Consider the following 20,476-nt stretch of genomic DNA (forward strand, 5'->3'; position numbering starts at 1 on the left):
GATAGCAAGTCCCTTGCAGATATCCTATCTTACTAGACCCCACTAAACCAAATAAGGGCCTGTGGTTGCTTTGGCTTAATAAACTTACATAGCTTTTGGCTATGCTTTGAAAATGTCTTTCTGGGGCTCTTAAAAACAATTATGCAACATATAATTTATCTATTAATATCATCAGTCCACAAGTATGATTTTTAGAACCTCCTGCTATATTCCATGAAATAGATACTCAGGAGTAGGTGAGAGATGAGCTGTAATATAAAAACATTTGAGAAACACTCTTTGAATATCCTGGTTGTTCCTCTGAGATTTAAGTACAATAGTGCTTCTGGTCACTTGGCACCATGAAGTATAACTGTGGAGGTCATTTAGGCTCATGACATCATGGGCTGGTACAACTGCAAGAGACCTTCCAGACTGGCTAGTTCAATGGTTTATAAACCTTCTTGGGCATGAAAATTATCTGGAGGGCTCTTTACAAAGCTAAGTTCTGAGACCACTGTCCACACTTTGTGTCCCTGCCTTGCCACACATATTTGTTCTCTGGGCCTCAGTTCTTCCAGCCATAAAATGAGAAAATCTGACTAGAAGACATTCCTTTAAGGGCCTTTACATTTCAGGTGCCATACATATTTTCCATTTTTATTTTTTAAATGTACTAATTTTAGTGGGAGTTCTTCAGTGTCCTATTAGCTCTCACAAGAAACTGTATCCTTAGAAAACGTGGGACTCCATTCTGGGAATGGTCTGTAGTAAGCATTTTAAAATAACATTTAGCCCTCCCAAATTTCATGTCTAATGATGTTGCCCACCAATCCCCAGGTAATAAACAGGCTTAGGGAGGAGGGAACAGAGTCCTCTTTTGTGAGGTCCTTCACAACCTGCCTCCCTCATAGCCAACACAGCATGGCAGGCAGAGCTACACTGGTGGTATTTACACACAAAGGGAGAGTCTAGTGCTACCACATTTAGATTCGAGTTTGAAATTTGTCCAAGGCTCCAGAGCTATTGATGCGCATGACCCATGATTTGCTAAACAAACAACATCAGCTTAAGAATGAACCAAGGGATTGGCTTTGAGATTAACATAAACAAAACCAACTAGCCAATATCCGTGGCTTTATGCAACTACGTCTGGAGTCAGCTCCAAGGATCCAGGCAATGGAGCCAAATGAAAGTAGGAAGTAGAAAAGTAGAAAGTGGGTCTATTGAGAATTAGAAAGCTAAGGGAAATTGGACAAAGGTCATTTTTCTTCTTGGAGGGTTCAGTCAGGAAGAGAGCTGAATTAATAAGTCTAAGGTCAGGGATTTAATACTAATTAAAGGCAGGTTATAACAAGGCTGAGGGCTTTAGCTCATAAAGTAAAGTATGTGAGGGTGGGGGGTGGTTCATTCATTGTTGGAGATGACTCTCAGCATATACCTTACTGGTAGGTTCATTTGCTGGTGGGTCATTTCCAGTCAGAGAGAGAGAGGTAAGCTTTTTGGTCATTTTGGGGTTGGTTTTCTTGCAAATACTGAAAAATTGTAAACAAAAAACAAAACAAAAAAAAAGACAAAACAAAAACAAGTACTTCAGGAGAAGACTCAAGTTTATTTTCCCCCAGTCATGCTCTGGGTCTAAGGGGAAGGTACAGTTTGGATGATGCAGAGGAGCGTGGAAAGGACTAAAGATTACCAGGGATATAGCCACGCAGAAGAAATCTAAGGTGAGAACAAGTTATGTAGGCTGTTATTAGGATATTGAATCTATCAAACAAAGTGGAATAAATAGTTGAGCAATCATTCCATCTGGATTGATTCACTTGGCTAAACTCAGGACTAAGGATCCAGTTGAGCTCCCTGAAGGCAGGGTCTAAGTTGTGTAGTAATGATGATGCATACTGTTTTTTTTTTTGTGTGTGTGTGTGTGTATACTGTTTTACAGCTTTATAAGAAACTCTCATAAGTGTTCCCTTGCTTTACACACACAATAACCCTTTGAGGTAAGCAAAAAAAAAATCATCATTCCATTGTGCAGATAAGCTAACAGAAACTCAGAAATGGCTAAAAGACATATATTCTTAATAAAGACCAACATGTAGACAAGGATCTCCCTAACTCCTGCTTCCCTCTATCCTTTACCTATGGTCCTGGGCGGTATACTTGAGGAGCTCAGCCAGTTGTAAGGGATACTTGCAGATCTTCTGCACTGGAGTCAAAAGGAATCCATCAATAGCAATGTCGATCATCTGCTGCAAGAGGCGACAAGCCTCAAAGAAGTGCTGGTAGCGGCTGTCCTTCATCAGTTTGGAGAGTTCCATGCAGGCGTCCAGGTGGTTGTTACAGTACTCAGAGTATATCCAGAATCCATCTTGCTATGAGCACAGGAAAAATGGAGAGGAAGAAAAGGGTACTGAGAATTACAAAGAAGTTTTGGAGAAATGAAAAAAAAAAAACAGATCCTCTCCTTATGTAGAATATTAAAATAACAATATCAATCTTTCCTAAATTGATTCAAAATTTAATAATAGAAATAAAGGAATTATTTGGGAAGTAGACAAACTGTAAACATTTGTATAGAGAAAATAAGTAGGAATAGTATGAAATTCTATAAAAGAAGGATATTGATGGGGCACTGGCCATGACAAAAGTGAAAATACTATGGCAATAAAATTATGGCACTGGATTGTTTATTTTTTCAAGTTTCTATTTTAATTCCAGATAGTTCTCATAGAGTGTTATATTAGTTTCAGGTGTACAGTATAGTGATTCAACAATTCCATACATCACCCAGTGTTCATCACAACAAGTACACTTCTTAACCCCCATCGTCTATTTAACCTATCCACCTACCTACCTCCCCTCTAGTAACCATCAATTTGTTCTCTGCAGGTAAGAGTCTGATTCTTGGTTTGTTTCTCTTTTTTTCCTGTTGCTCATTTGTTTGTTTGTTTTTTCTTAAATTTCACATATGAGTGAAATCATATTGTATTTTTCTTTCTCCTAGATTTTATATCCTTTAGCTTGATCCATGTCTCTGCAAATGGCAAGCTTTCATTTTTCATGGGTGAATAATATTCTAGTGTGTGTGTGTGTGTGTGTGTGTGCCTATGGTATATATATACACCCCATATATTCCTTATCCATTCATCTGTTGATGGACACTTGAGCTGCTTCCATATATTGGCTATTGTAAATAATGCTGTTGTAAATGTAGGGGTGCATATATCCCTTTGAATTAGTGTTTTTGGAATTTTGGGGTAAATATCCAGTACTGTGATACTGGATCATAGGGTAGTTAATTTTAACTTTTTCAAGACCCTCCATACTTTTCCACAGTGGCTGCACCAGTCTGCATTCCCACCAACAGTGCAAGAGGATTTCTTTTTCTCTACATTCTCACCAACACCTGTTGTTTCTTGTGTTTTTTTTTTATTTTAGTCATTCTGATAGGGGTGAGGTGGTAACTCATTGTAGTTTTGATTTGAATTTCCCTGATAAGTGATGTTGAGCATCTTCTCATGTGTCTGTTGGCCATCTGGATGTCTTCTTTGAAGAAATATCTGTTCATGTATTCAGAGTTTTTAATTGGATTGTTTGTTTGGATGTTGAGTTGTATCAGTTCTTTATATATTTTGGATACTAACCCTCTATCAGATATGTCATTTGCAAGTATCTTCTCCCTTTTAGGAGATAGGCTTTTAATTTTGTTGAATGTTTCCTTTGCTGTGCAAAAGTTTTATTTTGATGTAGTCCCAATAGTTTATTTTTGCTTTTGATTCCCTTGCCTCAGGAGATATATATCTAGAAAAATGTTGCTCTGACTGATGTCAGAGACATTACTGCCTGTGCTCTCTTCTAGGATTTTTTTATGGTTTCATGTCTCACATTTAGGTCTTTAATCCATTTTTTAATATTATTTATTTTTAATTGAGAGAGAGAGAGAGTGAAAGTGGGGAAGGGGAAGAGGGAGAAAAGGAGAGAGAGAGAGAGAGAGCATGTGTGAGAGAGAGAACCTTAAGCAGGCTCCACCCTCAGCATGGAGCCTGACACAGGGCTTGATCTCCCAACTGTGAGATTACCTGAAACCAAATCGAGAGTTGGATACTTAACCAACTCAGCCAACCAGGTGCCCCAGTCTTATTCTTTTGAATGTAGTTGACCAATTTTCCCAACACCATTTGTTGAAGAGACTGTGTTTTTCCCATTGGATATTCTTTCCTATTTTGTCCAAGGTTAATTGGCCGTATACTTATGGGTTTACTTCTGGGTTTTCTATTCTGTTCCATTGATCTATTTTTCTAGTTTTGTTCTAGTACCATACTGTTTTTATTATTATAGATTTGTAATATAACTTTAAGTCTGGAATTGTAAAAACTCAAGCTTCACTTTTCTTTTTCAAAATTGCTCTGGCTATTTGAGGGTTTTTTTGTGGTTCCATATAAATTTCAGGATTTTTTTGTACTAGTTGTGTGAAAAATGCTTTTGGTATTTTGATAGGGATTGCATTAAATGTGTATATTGCTTTGGATAGTACAGACATTTTAATAATATTCATTCTTCCAATCCATGAGCACAGAATGTCTTTCCATTTCTTTGTGTCATCTTCAACTTCTATCATCAATGTTTATAGTTTTCAGAGTATAGGTCTTTCACCTCTTTGATTAGGTTTATTCCTCGGTATTTTATTTTTGGTGCAATTATAAATGGGATTGCTTTCTTAATTTCTCTGCCTCTTCATTATTAGTGTACAGAAATGCAACAGATTTCTGCACATTGATTTTGCATAGTGCAACTTCAATGAATTTATTTATAAGTTCTACAAGGTTTTTGGTGGAGCCTTTCAAGTTTTTTTTATATATAGTGTCTTATGCAAATAGTGAACGTTTTATTTCTTTACCTATTCAGATGCATTTTCTTTCTTTGTGTTGTCTAACTGCTGTGGCTAGTACTTCTAGTATATGTTAAATTAAAAAGGTGAGCATGGACATCCTTGTTTTTCTTCAGTGACTATGTGGTAAGTTGTGGGTTTTCAAATATGGCTTTTATTATGTTGAAGTATGTTCCCTCTAAACGTACTTTTCTGAAGGATTTTATCATAAATGGATGTTGTGCTTTGTCAAATGTTTTCTCTGCATCTACTGAAACGATCATATAGTTTTTGTCCTTTGTCTTATTGACGTGATGCATCACCCTGATTGATTGGTGGATATAGAACCATCCTTGCATCCTAGGAATAAATTCCACTTGATTGTGGTAAATGATTTTTTAATATTTTTCTGGATTTGGTTTGGTAATATTTTGTTGAGTATTTTTGCGTGTATGTTCATCAGGGATATTGGCCTGTAGTTTGTGTTCTCTCTCTCTCTCTCTCTCTCTCTCTCCCCCTCCCTTTTGTCATCTCTATCTTGCTTTGGTGTAAGGGTGATACCGGCCTCATAGAATGAATTTAAAAGTTTTCCTTATTCTTCTATTTCTTGGAATGCTTTAAGAAGAATATGTATTAACTCTTCTTTAAATATTTGGTAGAATTCTCCTGTGAAGCCTGAACTTTTTGTTTGGGAGTTTTTTGATGCAATCTCCTTCCCAGTAATTAGTATGTTCAAATGTTCTATTTTTTCCTGTTTCAGATTTGGTATGATAGATGTTCTTAGGAACTTATCCATTTCTTCTACATTGTCTAATCTGCTGGCATGCCATTTTTCATAACATTTTCTTACAATCATTTGTGTTTCTGTGGTGTTTTTTTGTTATTTTTCCTCTTTTATTTATGATTATGTTTGATTCCTCTCTCTCTCTCTCTCTCTCAATGAGTCTAGCTAAAGGTTTATCAATTTTGTTGATATTTTCAGAACCAGTTTCTGGTTTCACTTACTTATTTAGTTAATTTTTTAGTTTCTATATCATTTATTTCTGCTCCCATCTTTATTATTTCCTTACTAATGCTGTTTTGGGTGTTTGTTTATTGTTCCTTGTCTAACGATAAAGGAAATTTTAAACTTTTAATGCTTGTGAGCCCTGCTCCTGGGTTCCCATGGAAGCTCTACTTGTATCAAGGTAAGAAGAACTTCACAAAACTTCAAAGCATAGGTTCTGTTTCTGCCCAGAGCACACCTTATACATCTGCTTTGTAGTAAGTAACCAAAAGGAAACATTTAAAACTAAATATAAGAGTAAAATCTCCCTAAATTCCATTCCCATAGTTCTAAAGCCTGCAACCTTGCACATACTAAAACCATAAGATAAAGTTTATAATTTTCTGAAATATCCTCCATTATGATGATATGTAACTCTTGATGTAACAAAAACATATATAACCCTGTATGAAACATTACTTTTCTCTGGAACACTCTCTTCCTTGTGAAGATTGTGTATCCAGTGCAGCTGTACTCACTTGGTCTTGGATAAAAGTCTCTTCCTTTTTTTTCTCCCTCTTTTTTTTAGAAATTCCAAAGGATTTTTTTCTTCCAAGTTTTTATATAAATTCCAGTTAGTTAACATACAGTGTAATATTAGTTTCACATATAGGATTTAGTAATTCATCATTTACATACAACACCTAGTTCTCATCACAATTACCCTCCTTAAATACCCATCACCTGTTTATCCCTCCCTTCCCCCCACCCTGCCCCCATCCCCTCCAGCACTCTCATTTTTTCTCTATCGCTAAGAGTCCATTGTATGGTCTGCCTCTCTCTCTTTTCTCATGTTCATCTGACTTGTTTCTTAACTTCCACATATGACTGAAATCATTTAGTGCTTGTCTTGCTCTGACAGACCTTGTCATATAGCATAACACTTTCTAACTCCATCCACCTTATTGCAAATAGTAAGATTTTATTCTTTTAATTTATATTTTAGTTAATATATAGTGCAATATTAGTTTCAGAAGTAGAATTCAGTGATTCATCACTTATATAGAACACCAAGTGCTCATCACAGCAAGTGTCCTTCTTAATATCCATCACCCATCTAGCCCATCTCCCACTCACCTCCCTCCATCAACCCTCAGTTTGTTCTCTATTGTTGAGTCTCTTATGGTTTCTTTCACTTTCTTCTCTTCCCCCCTTCCCATATGTCCATCTGTTTTGTTTCTTAAATTGCACATATGGGTGAAAACATATAGTTGTCTTTCTCGGATTGACTTACTGTGCTTAGCATAATACATTCTACTTTCATCCACATTATTACAAATGGCAAGATTTCATTATTTTTGATGGCTGAGTAATATTCCATTGTGTACATATACTGCACCTTCTTTATCCATTCATCAGTCAATAGACATTTGGGCTCTCTCCAGACTTAGGTTACTATAGATAATGCTGCTATAAACATTGGGGTGCATGTACCCCTTTGAATCAGTATTTTTGTATCATTTGAGTAAATACCTAATAGTGAAATTCCTAGATGATAGGGTATTTGTATTTTTAGTTTTTTGAGCAACCTCCATAGTGTTCTCCAGAGTGGCTGCACAGTTTTCATTCCCACAAGCAGTGAAAGAGAGTTCCCTTTTCTCTGAATCCTTCTCAACACTCCTTGTTTCTTCTGTTCTTAATTTTAGCTATTCAGAAAGGTGCAAGATGGTATCTCATTGTGGTTTTGATTTGTATTTCTCTGATGATGAGTGATGTTGAGCATCTTTTCATGTGTTTGTTAGACATCTGTATGTCTTCTTTGGAAAAGTTTTTATTCATGTCTTCTGCCTACTTCTTAACTAGGTTGCTTGGTTTTTGGGTGTGGAGTTTGATAAGTTCTTTATAGGTTTTGGATACTAACCCTTTAACATATATGTCGCTTGCAAATATATTTTCCCATTCCATAGGTTGCCCTTTAGTTTTGTTGATTGCTTCCTACACTTTGCAGAAGCTTATTATCTTGATGAAGTTCCAATAATTCATGTTTGCTTTCATTTTGCTTACCTTCAGTGACCTGTCTAGTAATAAGTTGCTATAGCTGAGGTCAAAGAGTTTGGCGCCTATGCTCTCCTCTAGGATTTTGATGAGTTCCTGTCTCACGTTTAGGTCCTTCATGCATTTTGAATTTATTTTTGTTTATGGTGTAAGAAAGCCATTGTTTCTTGTTGATATTCTGCTTAGAAAATCGTTTCTGTTGGGGCGCCTTGGTGGCTCAGTCGGGTGAGCGTCCGACTTCGCCTCAGGTCATGATCTCGCGGTCGGTGAGTTCGAGCCCCACGTCGGGCTCTGTGTTGACAGCTCAGAGCCTGGAGCCTCATTTGGAGTCTGGGTCTCCCCCTCTCTCTGTCCCTCCCCTGCTCATGCTCTGTCTCTCTCTCTGTCAAAAATAAATAAACATTAAAACAAATTTAAAAAAAAAAGAAAATCGTTTCTGTTGATTTTCCATTGTTATAAGTGGGGTATGAAAGTTCCCCACTACTGTGGTATTGTTATCAATGGGTTTTCTTCTACCAGTCCATAAATCAATTTGCTGGGTGTTCCAAGTGATCTGACCTCAATAACCGCTGTCTTTGAGGGACCAGAAAAGCTTAGGGTCCCCCTATGTCTCCATCATCTTTACTCCTCTCATGGTTTCATTCTTTTTTTAAGTGAAATTAATTGTCAAATTGGTTTCCATGCAACCCCCAGTGCTCATCCCAAAAGGTGCCCTCCTAAATACCCATCACCCACCCTCCCCTCTTTCCACCCCCCATCTACCCTCAGTTTGTCCTCAGTTTTTAAGAGTCTCTTATATTTTGGCTCTCTCCCCCTATAACCTCTTTTTATTTCTTCCCTTCCCCCATGGACTTCTGTTAAGTTTCTCAGGATCCACATAAGAGTTAAAATATATGATACCTGTCTTTCTCTGTATGACTTATTTCACTTAGCAGAACACTCTCCAGTTCCATCCACGTTGCTACAAAGGGCCATATTTCATTCTTTCTCATTACCATGTAGTATTCCATTGTGTATATAAACCACGATTTCATTATCCATTTGTCAGTTGATGGACAATTAGGCTCTTTCCATAATTTGGCTATTGTTGAGAGTGCTGCTATAAACATTGGGGTACAAGTGCACCTATGCATCAGTACTCCTGTATCCCTCGGGTAAATTCCTAGCAGTGCTATTGCTGGGTCATAGGGTAGGTCTATTTTTAATTTTTTGAGGAACCTCCACACTGTTTTCCAGAGTGGATGCACCAATTTGCATTCCCACCAACAGTGCAAGAGGGTTCCCGTTTCTCCACATCTTCTCCAGCATCTATACTCTCCTGATTTGTTCATTTTAGCCACTCTGACTGGTGTGAGGTGATATCAGAGTGTGGTTTTGATTTGTATTTCCCTGATGAGGAGCGACATTGAGCATCTTTTCATGTGCCTGTTGGCCATCCGGATGTCTTCTTTAGAGAAGTGTCTATTCATGTTTTCTGCCCATTTCTTCTCTGGATTATTTGCTTTTCGGGTGTGAAGTTTGGTGAGCTCTTTATAGATTTTGGATACTAGCCCTTTGTCCGATATATCATTTGCAAATATCTTTTCCCATTCCGTTGGTTGCCTTTCAGTTTTGTTGATTGTTTCCTTTGCTGTGCAGAAGCTTTTTATCTTCATGAGGTCCCGATAGTTCATTTTTGCTTTTAATTCCCTTGCCTTTCGGGATGTGTCAACTAAGAAATTGCTGTGGCTGAGGTCAGAGAGGTTTTTTTCCTGCTTTCCCCTCTAGGGTTTTGATGGTTTCCTGTCTCACATTCAGGTTCTTTATCCATTTTGAGTTTCATTTTGTGAATGGTGTCAGAAAGTGGTCGAGTTTAATCCTTCTGCATATTGCTGTCCAGTTGTCCCAGCACCATTTGTGAAAGAGACTGTCTTTTTTCCACTGGATATTCTTTCCTGCTTTGTCAAAGATTAGTTGGCGATACTTTTGTGGGTCTATTTCTGGGGTTTCTATTCTATTCCATTGGTCTCTGTGTCTGTTTTTGTGCCAATACCATGCTGTCTTGATGATGACAGCTTTGTAGTAGAGGCTAAAGTCTGGGATTGTGATGCCTCCTGCTTTGGTCTTCTTCAAAATTACTTTGGCATGCGGGGCCTTTTGTGGATCCACACAAATTTTAGGATTGCTTGCTCTAGCTTCGAAAAGAATGCTGGTGCAATTTTGATTGGGATTGTATTGAATGTGTAGATAGCTTTGGGTAGTATTGACATTTTGACAATATTTATTCTTCCAACCCATGAGCATGGAATGTTTTTTCCATTTCTTTATATCTTCTTCAATTTCCTTCATAAGCTTTCTATAGTTTTCAGCATACAGATCTTGTACATCTTTGGTTAGATTGATTCCTAGGTATTTTATGCTTCTTGGTGCAATTGTGAATGGGATCAGTTTCTTTATTTGTCTTTCTGCTGCTTCATTATTAGTGTAGAAGAATGCAACTGATTTCTGTACATTTATTTTGTATACTGCAACTTTGGTGAATTCATGTATCAGTTCTAGAAGACTTTTGGTGGAGTCTATCAGATTTTCCATGTATAATATCATGTCATCTGAAAAAAGTGAAAGCTTGACTTCATCTTTGCCAATTTTGATGCCTTTGATTTCCTTTTGTTGTCTGATTGCTCATGCTAGCACTTCAAACACTATGTTAAACAACAGCGGTGAGAGTGGACATCCCTGTCGTTTTCCTGATGTCAGGGGAAAGCTCTCAGTTTTTCCCTATTGAGGATGATGTTAGCTGTGGGCTTTTCATAAGTAGCTTTTATGATGTTTAAGTATGTTCCTTAAATCCTGACTTTCTTGAGGGTTTTTATTAAGAAAGGATGCTGAATTTTGTCAAATGCTTTTTATGCATCGATTGACAGGATCATATGGTTCTTATCTTTTCTTTTATTAATGTGATGTATCATATTGATTGATTTACAAATGTTGATCCAGGCCTGCAGCCCAGGAATGAATCCCGCTTGATAATGGTGAATAATTCTTTTTATATGCTGTTGAATTCGATTTCTTATTGAGAAGATATATTATTGAGAATTTTTGCATCCTTATTCATTAGGGATATTGGCCTGTAGTTCTCTTTTTCTACTGGGTCTCTGTCTGGTTTAGGAATCAAAGTAATACTGGCTTCATAGAATGAGTCTGGAAGTTTTCCTTCCCTTTCTATTTTTTGGAATAGCTTGAAAAGGATTGGTATTATCTCTGCTTTACATGTCTGGTAGAACTCCCTTGGGAAGCCATCTGGTCCTGGACTCTTATTTGTTGGGAGATTTTTGATAACTGGTTCAATTTGTTTGCTGGTTATGGGTCTGTTCAAGCTTTCTATTTCCTCCTGTTTGAGTTTTGGAAGAGCGTGGGTGCTTAGGAATTTGTCCATTTCTTCCAGGTTGTCCAGTTTGTTGGCATATAGTTTTTCATAGTATTCCCTGATAATTGCTTGTATTTCTGAGGGAATGGTTGTAATAATTCCATTTTCATTCATGATTTTATCTATTTGGGTCATCTCCCTTTTCTTTTTGAGAAGCCTGGCTAGAGGTTTATCAATTTTATTTTTTCAAAAAACCAACTCTTGGTTTCATTGATCTGCTCTACAGGTTTTTAGATTCTATATTGTTTATTTCTGCTCTGATATTTATTATTTCTCTTCTTCTACGGGTTTGGCGTGTCTTTGCTCTTCTGCTTCTATTTCCATTAGGTGTGCTGTTAGATTTTATATTTGGGATTTTTCTTGTTTCTTGAGATAGGCCTGGATTGCAATGTATATTCCTCTCAGGACTGACTTCGCTGCATCCCAAAGCATTTGGATTGTTTTCTTTTCATTTTTGTTTGTTTCCATATATTTCTTAATTTCTTCTCTAATTGCCTGGTTGACCCATTCATTCTTTAGTAGAGATTTCTTTAATCTCCATGCTTTTGGAGGTTTTCCAGACTCTTTCCTGTGGTTGATTTCAAGCTTCATAGCATTGTGGACTGAAAGTATGCATGGTATAATCTCAAGTCTTGAATACTTATGAAGGGCTGTTTTGTTACCCAGTATGTGATCTATCTTGGAGAATGTTCCATGTGCACTCGAGCAGAAAGTATATTCTGTTGCTTTGGGATGCAGAGTTCTAAATAGATCTGTCAAGTCCTTGTGATCCAATGTATCATTCAGGGCCCTTGTTTATTGACCATGTGTCTAGATGATCTATCCATTTTTTAAGTGGGGTGTTAAAGTCCCCTGCAATTACCACATTCTTATTAATAACGTTGCTTATGTTTGTGATTAATTTTTTTATATATTTGGGGGCTCCCATATTTGGCACATAGACATTTATAATTGTTAGCTCTTCCTGATGGACAGACCCTGTAATTATTATATAATGCCCTTCTTCATCTCTTGTTACAGCCTTTAATTTAAAGTCTAGTTTGTCTGATACAAGTATGGCCACTCCAGCTTTCTTTTGACTTCCAGTAGCATGATAGTTCTCCATCCCCTCACTTTCAATTTGAAGGTGTCCTCAGGTCTAAAATGAGTCTCTTGTAGACCGCAAATAGATGGGTCTTGTTTTTTTTTAATCCATTCTGATACCCTATGTGTTTTGATTGGAGCATTTAGTCCATTTACATTCAGTGTTATTGTAGAAAGATATGGGTTTAGAGTCATTGTGATGTCTGTAGGTTTCACGCTTGTAGCGATGTCTCTGTTACTTTGTCTCACAGGATTCCCCTTAGGATCTCTTGTAGGCCTAATTTAGTGGTGATGAATTCCTTCAGTTTTTGTTTCTTTGGGAAGACCTTTATCTCCCCTTCTATTCTAAATGACAGACTTGCTGGATAAAGGATTCTTGGCTGCATATGTTTTTCTGTTCATCACATTGAAGATTTCCTGCCGGATTTTCTGGCCTGCCAAGTTTCAGTAGATAGATCCGTCACGAGCCTTATCGGTCTCCCTTTATATATAGAGAGTGTTTATCCCTAGCTGCTTTCAAATTTTCTCTTTATCCTTGTCTTTTGCCAGTTTCACTATGGTATGTTGTGCAGATCAACTCACCTTACGTCTGAAGGGAGTTCTCTGTGTCTTTTGGATTTCAATGCCTTTTTCCTTCCCCAGATCAGGGAATTTCTCAGCTATGATTTCTTCAGTATACATTTAGCACCTTTCCCTCTCTCTTCCTCCTCTGGAATCCCAATTATGCGTACATTATTGCATTTACTTATATCACTTAGTTCTCTAATTCTTCCGTCATACTCCTGGATTTTTTTATCTTTTTCTCAGCTTCCTCTTTTTCCATAATTTTATCTTGTAATTCACCTATTCTCTCCTCTGCCTCTTCAATCCGAGCTGTGGTCGCCTCCATTTTATTTTGCAGCTCATTTATAGCATTTTTTAGGTCCTCCTGACTGTTTCTGAGTTCCTTGATCTCTGTAGTAATAGATTCTCTGGTGTTCGCTATACTTTTTTCAAGCCCAGCGATTAATTTTATGACTATTATTTTAAGTTCCTTTTCTGTTACATTGCTTAAATCGTTTTTGATCACTTCGTTAGCTGTCGCTACTTCCTGGAGTTTCTTTTGAGGAGAATTCTTCCATTTTGTCATTTTGGATAGTCCCTGGAGTTGCGTGGAACTCTAGGGCTCCTCCCTTGTGCTGTCTGGAGTATCTTGCGTTGGTGGGTGGGGCCGCAGTCAGACCTGATGTCTACCCCCAGCCTACTGCTGGGGCCACAGTCAGACTGGTGTGTACCTTATCTCCTCCTCTCCCAGGGGCAGGACTCACTGTGGAGTGGTGTGGCCCCTGTCTGGGCTACCTGCACACTGCCAGGCTTGTGGTGCTGCTTCAATGGGATCTGGCATATTAGCTGTGGTGGATCCACAAGGTGCACAGGGGCGGGAGGGGCAGACTCAGCTTGCTTTGCCTTCAGTAGTCTGCTTCTGGAGGGGCCCTATGGCACTGGGAGTGAGGCAAACCTGTGAGGCATGGATCCACAGAAGCACAGTGTTGGGTGTTTGTGTGGTGCAAGAAAGTTCCATGACGGGATCTGGTTCCCTTTGGGAATTTGGCTGGGAAATGGGTGAGGCAGATGGCGCTGGTGAGTGCCTTTGTTCCCCGCCAAGCTGAGCTCTGTCCTCCAGGGGTCAACAACTCTCCCTTCCGTTGTCCTCTAGCCCTCCTGTTCTCAGAGCAGAGCTGTTGACTTATTCCAGGTGTTAAGTCCTGCTGGCTGTCAGAACTCACGAAGTCGGGCCCCTCAGCTTTTGCAAGCCATATTCGGGAGCTCTGCCTTGTGGGGTGGGCTGGCTGCCCCTCCACCACCCTGGCTCCTTCCGCCAGTCCGTGTAGCGTGCACCACCTCTCTGCCCTTCCTACCCTAGTCTGTGGGCCTTGCGCTTACGATTGGCTCCAGAGAGTCCATTCTGCTAGTCTTCTGGCGGTTTTCTGGGTTTAGGCAGATGTGGGTGGAATCTAAGTGGTCAGCAGGATGTGGTGAGCCCAGCGTCCTCCTACACTGCCATCTTCCTTCAGTCTAGTCGGTTTCATCCTTCTATATGGCTGTGTAATACTCCATTGTGTGTGCATGTGTGTGTGTGTGTGCATGTGTGTGTATCATTTTTATTTATCCATTCATCAGTTTATGGCCATTTGAACTGTTTCTATTATTTGGCTATTGTTGCTAATGCAGCTATAAACTTTGGGTTGCATGTATCCCTTTGAATTAGTAATATTTTATCCTTTGCATAAATACCTTGTAGTACAATTTCTGGATGAGGTAATTTATTTTTAACATTTTGAGGAATCTCCATACTGTTTCCCTGGAAAACTGCACCATCTGCATTCCTACCAACAGTGTAAGAGGGTTCTTTCTCTGCATCCTTGCCAACATCTGTTATTTCCTGTGATTATTATAGTCATTCTGATATGTGTGAGGTGATATCTCATTGTACCTTTGATTTGGATTTCCCTGATAATAAGTGATGTTGAACATTTTTTCATGTGTCTATTCACCATATGTATGACTTCTTTGGAAAAATGTCTGTTCATGTCTTCTGCTCATTTTTTAACTGGATAATTTGTTTTTCAGGTGTTGAGTTTAATAAATCTTTTATATTTTGGATACTAACCCTTTATCAGATATGTCATATGCAAATATCTTCTCCCATTCCTTTTAGTTTTGTTTAGCTTGCCTTTTAGTTTTGTTGATTATTTCCTTTCCTGTGCAGAAGATGTTAATCTTGATTATGTAACAGCAGTTTCCCTTGCTATTGTTTCCCTTGCCTCAGGAGACATATCTAGTATGAAGTTATGGCTCATGTCAAAGAGGTTACTTATTGCCTATGTTCTCCTCTAGGATTTTTTCTTTGACATTTCTAACAGTCTCAATTTATTAGCCCCCAACATTTGATTGCCAATATCTAAGTACCTCTGTCTACTCACTTTAGCTTTTAGGAAGCTTTTGTTTAAGCAAGCAACCAATAATATTTGTTATACTCCTCCTGTGCTTTTATGCATTGTTTGTTATATATATAAATATATATGTATAAATATGTATATATATTTATATTTATTTATATATTTGTGTGTGTGTGTGTATATATATATATATATATATATTTATATTTCAGGGGTGAAATTTAGTGATTCATCACTTGTATATAACACCCAGTGCTCATCCCAATGAGTGCCCTCTTTAATGCCCATCACCAATTTAGCCCAACTCTACCCCCCCATGCAACACCCCTCCAGGAACCCTCAGGTTTTTCTCTGTATTTAGGAGTCTCTTAATGCATTGTTTGCCTCCCTCTCTATATTTATCTTATTTGTCCTTTCCTTTCCCTATGCTCACCTGTTGTGTTTCTTAAATTCCTCATATGAGTGAAATCATACGATATTTGTCTTTAGTGTTGAATTTGATAAGTTCTTTATAGATTTTGGATACTAAAATATATATTAGTATCAAAATGTCATCTGATATGTCATTTGCAAGTATCTTCTCCTATTCTTTCAGTTGCCTTTTAGTTTTGTTGACTGTTTCCTTTGTTGTGCAGAAGATTTTTATATTGATGAGTTCTCAATACTTTCTTTTTGCTTTTGTTTGTCTTTCCTCCAGAGACATATCTAGTAAGAAGTTGCTGCAGCCACAGTGAAAGAGGTTGCTGCTTGTGTTGTCCTCTAGGATTTTGATGTTTTCCTGTCTCACATTTAGGTCTTTCATCCATTTTGAATTTATATTTGTGTATGGTGTAAGAGGGTGGCCCAGTTTCATTCTTTTTCAAACTGCTGTCCAGTTGTCCAAACACCATTTGCTGAAGAAACTTTTCTCCATTGGATATTTTTCCCCGCTTTGTTGAGGATTAATTGACCATACAGCTGTGGGTCCACTTCTGGCTTTTCTATTCTCCATTGATCTATGTGTCTGTTTTTTTTGGGGGGGTTTTTTTTGTTTTTTTTTTGTTTTTGTTTTTGTTTGTTTTTTTTTTTTGCCAGTATGATACTGTTTTGATGACTACAGCTTTGTAACGTACCTTGAAGTTCAAAATTGTGATGCCTATGGCTTTGCTTTTGTTTTTTCAGAATTGCATTGCTGTTCGGGGTCTTTTGTGGTTCCATGCAAAATTTTGGATCATTTGTTCTAGCTCCGTGAAGAATGCTGTTGGCACTTTGGTAGGGATTCCATAAAAATTATAGATTGCTTTGTGTACTATAGACATTTTTACAATATTTGTTCATTCATGAGCATGGAATGGTTTTCCATTTCTTTGTCTCACCACCACTTTTTTCCATCAGCGTTTCACAGTTTTTGGAGTAAATATCTCTGACCTCTTTGGTTAGGTTTATTCCTAGGTGTCTTAAGGTTTTGGTGAAATTGTAAATGGGGTTGATTCCTTGATTTCTCTTTCTGCTGCTTTGTTATTTGTGTATGGAAATGCAACAGATTTATGTACATTGATTTTGTATCCTGTGACTTTGCTAAATTCATATATCAGTTCTCACAAAATTTTTGTGGAGTCCTTTGGATTTTCTACATAGAGTGTCGTGTTGTCTGAAAACAGTGAAAATTTGGTTTCTGTCTTGCCATTTGGATGCCTTTCATTTGCTTTTGTTATCTGATTACTGAGGCTAGAATGTCTAGTACTATAAATAACAGTGGTCAAAGTGGACATTGCAGTCTTGTTCCCAATTGTAGAGGAAAAGTTCTCAGTTTTTCCACAATGAGGATCATATTAGCTGTGGGTCTTTTGCATATGGCCTTTATGATGTTGAGGTATCTTCCCTCTATCCCTACTTAGTTGAGGGTTTTTATCAAGGATGGATGTTGTACTTCGTCAAATGTTTTATCTGCATCTATTGAGAGGGTCATGTGGTTCTTATCTCATCTTTCATTCATATTGATTGGTTTTCAAATATTGAACCACACTTGCAAGCCAGGAATAAATCCCAGTTGATTATGGTGAATGATTCTTTAAATGTACTGTTGGATTCAATTTGTTAGTATCTCGTTGAAAATTTTTGCATCCATGTTCATCAGGGATATTGGCCTGTAGTTCTCTTTATTAGTGGGGTTTTGCTTTGGGAATCAAGGTAATGCTGGCCTTGCAGAATGAGTTTTTAAGTTTTCCTTCCATTTCTACTCTTTTGAACAGTTTCAGAATAGGTACTAACTCTTCTTTACAACTTTGGTAGTGGAGGGGGATCCAACATGGTAGGGTAGAATTCTCCTGTGAAGCCATCTGGCCCTGTACTTTTGCTTTTTGGAAAAATTTTTATTACTGATTCCTTTTCTTTGCTGGTTATCTGGTCAAGTTTTCTATTTCTTCTTGTTTCAGTTTTGGCAGTTTACATTTCTAGGAATTTATCTATTTCTTACAGGTTGCCCATTTGTTAGTATATAATTTTTCATAAAATTATAATTGTCTATATTTCTGTGGTGTTGGTTGTGATCTCTTCTCTTATTTATAATTTTATCTATTTGGATCCTTTCTCTTTTCTTTTTGATAAGTCTGGTGATGGGTTTATAACTTTTATTATTTTTTTCAAAGAACCAGCACCTGGTTTCATTGATCTGTTCTGGTTTTTTGTTTGTTTGTATGTCATTTTTTAATGCCTTAATCTGTATTATTTCCTTTCTGCTTGCTTTAGGCTTTGTTATTTTTCTAGATGCTTTAGGTATAAGGCTAGGTTGTGTATTTGAAATTTTTCTTGCTTCTTGAAGTAGGCCTGCATTGCTATACACTCCCCTCTGATGGCCACTTTTCCTGCATCCCAAGGTTTTGGGCCATAGTGTTTTCATTTTCATTTGTTTCCATGTATTTTTGTATTTCTTCTTAAATTTCCTGACTGAGTTATAACTTTATAACTTTCATTCTTTAGTATGGTGTTCTTTAACCTTCATGTATTTGTGGTCTCTCCAATTTTTTTCTTTTGGTTGAGTTCAAGTTTCATATCTTTTTGGTCAGAAAACATGTATGATATAATCTCAATCTTTTTGTATTTCCTAAGGCCTGATTTGTAACCTAGTATGTGATCTATTTGGACAATGTCCTCTGTGTACTTGATAAATATGTGTATTCTGCTGCTTTTAGGATGGAATGTTCTAAATATATCTGTTAAATTAATCTGGTCCTGCGTGTCATTCAAAGCCGCTCTTTTCTTATTGATTTTCTGGTTGAATTAAGAGTTTCAGAATATTTAAATGGGATATTAAAGTACCCTACTATTATTGCATTAGTATCAATTAGTTCCTTTATGTTCATTATTAAGTTCATTATGTATTTGAGTGCTCCATGTTGGGTGCATATGTATTTGCAATTCTTATATCTTCTTGGTAGGTTGTCCCCATTAGGATTATATATTATCTTTCTTTGTCTCTTTTATAGATTTTTTTGAAATCTATTTTGTCCAATATAGGTATTGCTACTCTGGGTTTTTTTTTAAATCCATTTGCCTGATAAATGTTTCTTCATACCCTCACTTTCAATCTGCAGATCTTCAGGTCTGAAATGAGTCTCTTGTAGGCAGCATATAGATGCATCTTTTTTTTTTATCACTTCTGTGACCCCATCTTTAGATTGGAGCATTTAGTCTTTTTACATTCAAAGTAATTATTCATAGATATGCATTTATTGCCATTTTGCTACTTGTTTTATGGTTGTTTTTGTAGCTTCTCTCTCATCCTTTCTTCTCTTTCTCTCTTTCATAATTTTCTAGTTTTCTTTAGTGATATACTTGGATTCCTTACTCTATTATTTGCATATCTATTACCAATTTTTGATTTGTAGTTGCCATTTAGCTTATATATAACATCTGCATATAGAAATCTATATTAAACAGAGGGTTGCTTAATTTTGGACTCATTATTTACTACTCTCCCCTTACCATTTCAGATATTTTGTATTATATTTTATTACCTTTTATTTTGTGCTTCTCTTAGTTGATTTCTACAGATATATATACTTTTTTTTTCTTTTGTGCTTCCTGTTTTTTATACTCTTAGTTTTGGTTTGTGGTTTCCACTCACAAAAACCTCCTTAATATTTCTTGTAGGGCTGGTTTAATGAACATGAGTTCTTTTAACTTTTGTTTGTCTGAGAAACTTTATCCCTCCTTCAGTTATGAATGATAGCCTTGCTGGATAAAATATTCTTTACTGATAATTGTTTTCTTTCAGCATTTTCAATATTTTGACCATGTCCATCTGGTCTGGAGGATTTCTGAAAAACTCTTCTGACAGCCTTATGAGTTTTCCTTTGCATGTAGCTGTCTTCTTTTCTCTTGCAGCATTTAAAATCCTTTCTTTATAACTACTTTTTACTGTTTTAATTACTATGTGTCTTGGTGTGGATCTCCTTAGGTTAAATTTGTTGAAAGAATCTCAGTGCCTCCTGAATCTGGATCTCTCTTTCCTTCCCTAGATTCAGGAATTTTTCAGCTATTATTTCTTCAAAAATATTTTCTTCCCCCTTTCACTCTCTTCTTCTGAGAGCTCTATAATACAAATATCAGTTCATTTCATGGAGTCACTGAGTTCTCTGTTTTCATGATCCAATATTTGTTTGTCTCTCACCTGTTCAGGGCAAGCAATGTAGTTTAAAAAAAAACAAAAACAAGCAAATCAGTATATTGAAAGTATGATATACCATGATTAAGAGGGGTTGATCCCAACCCAATACACTACATTAAAGGAATAAATGAAAAATCATATGTTCACTTAGGTAGATATATAATAATCATTTAGAAAAACACATATATGATAAAAGCTACCAGAAAATTAGGAATAGAAAGAAATATCCCCAATATCATAAGGTCAACCATGAAAACCTAAAGCTAATATCATTCTCAATGTTGAGTTACTGAATACTTGTGCCTAAGATCAAGTACAGAACAAAAGATGTCTTGTTTTACCATTTCACCTGTGCAATAATAAAAGAAAAGAGAAGGCAAGTAGATTGAAAATGAGGAAATATGGGGTGCATAGGTGGCTCAGTTGGTTAAGCGCCTGACTTCGGCTTAGGTCATGATCTCATGGTTTGTGAGTTTGAGCCCTGCGTTGGTCTCTGCTGACAGCTCAGAGT

General features: G+C 37.1%; 1 protein-coding gene across 5 annotated transcripts in view; it reads right to left on the bottom strand.

Moving 5' to 3' along the window:
• The window catches only part of ARHGEF9 (Cdc42 guanine nucleotide exchange factor 9), a 195,939-nt gene that overhangs the window by 50,344 nt on the left and 125,119 nt on the right, over positions 1-20,476 (bottom strand). For all 5 annotated transcript variants that reach the window (XM_043571349.1, XM_043571345.1, XM_043571347.1 and 2 more), the window contains one exon: positions 2,122-2,354. In XM_043571349.1, the coding sequence (XP_043427284.1) occupies positions 2,122-2,354 (233 nt within the window). The remainder of the gene's footprint in view (positions 1-2,121; positions 2,355-20,476) is intronic.

This window comes from Prionailurus bengalensis, chromosome X, assembly GCF_016509475.1.
Source record: "Prionailurus bengalensis isolate Pbe53 chromosome X, Fcat_Pben_1.1_paternal_pri, whole genome shotgun sequence".
Lineage (NCBI taxonomy): Eukaryota > Metazoa > Chordata > Mammalia > Carnivora > Felidae > Prionailurus > Prionailurus bengalensis.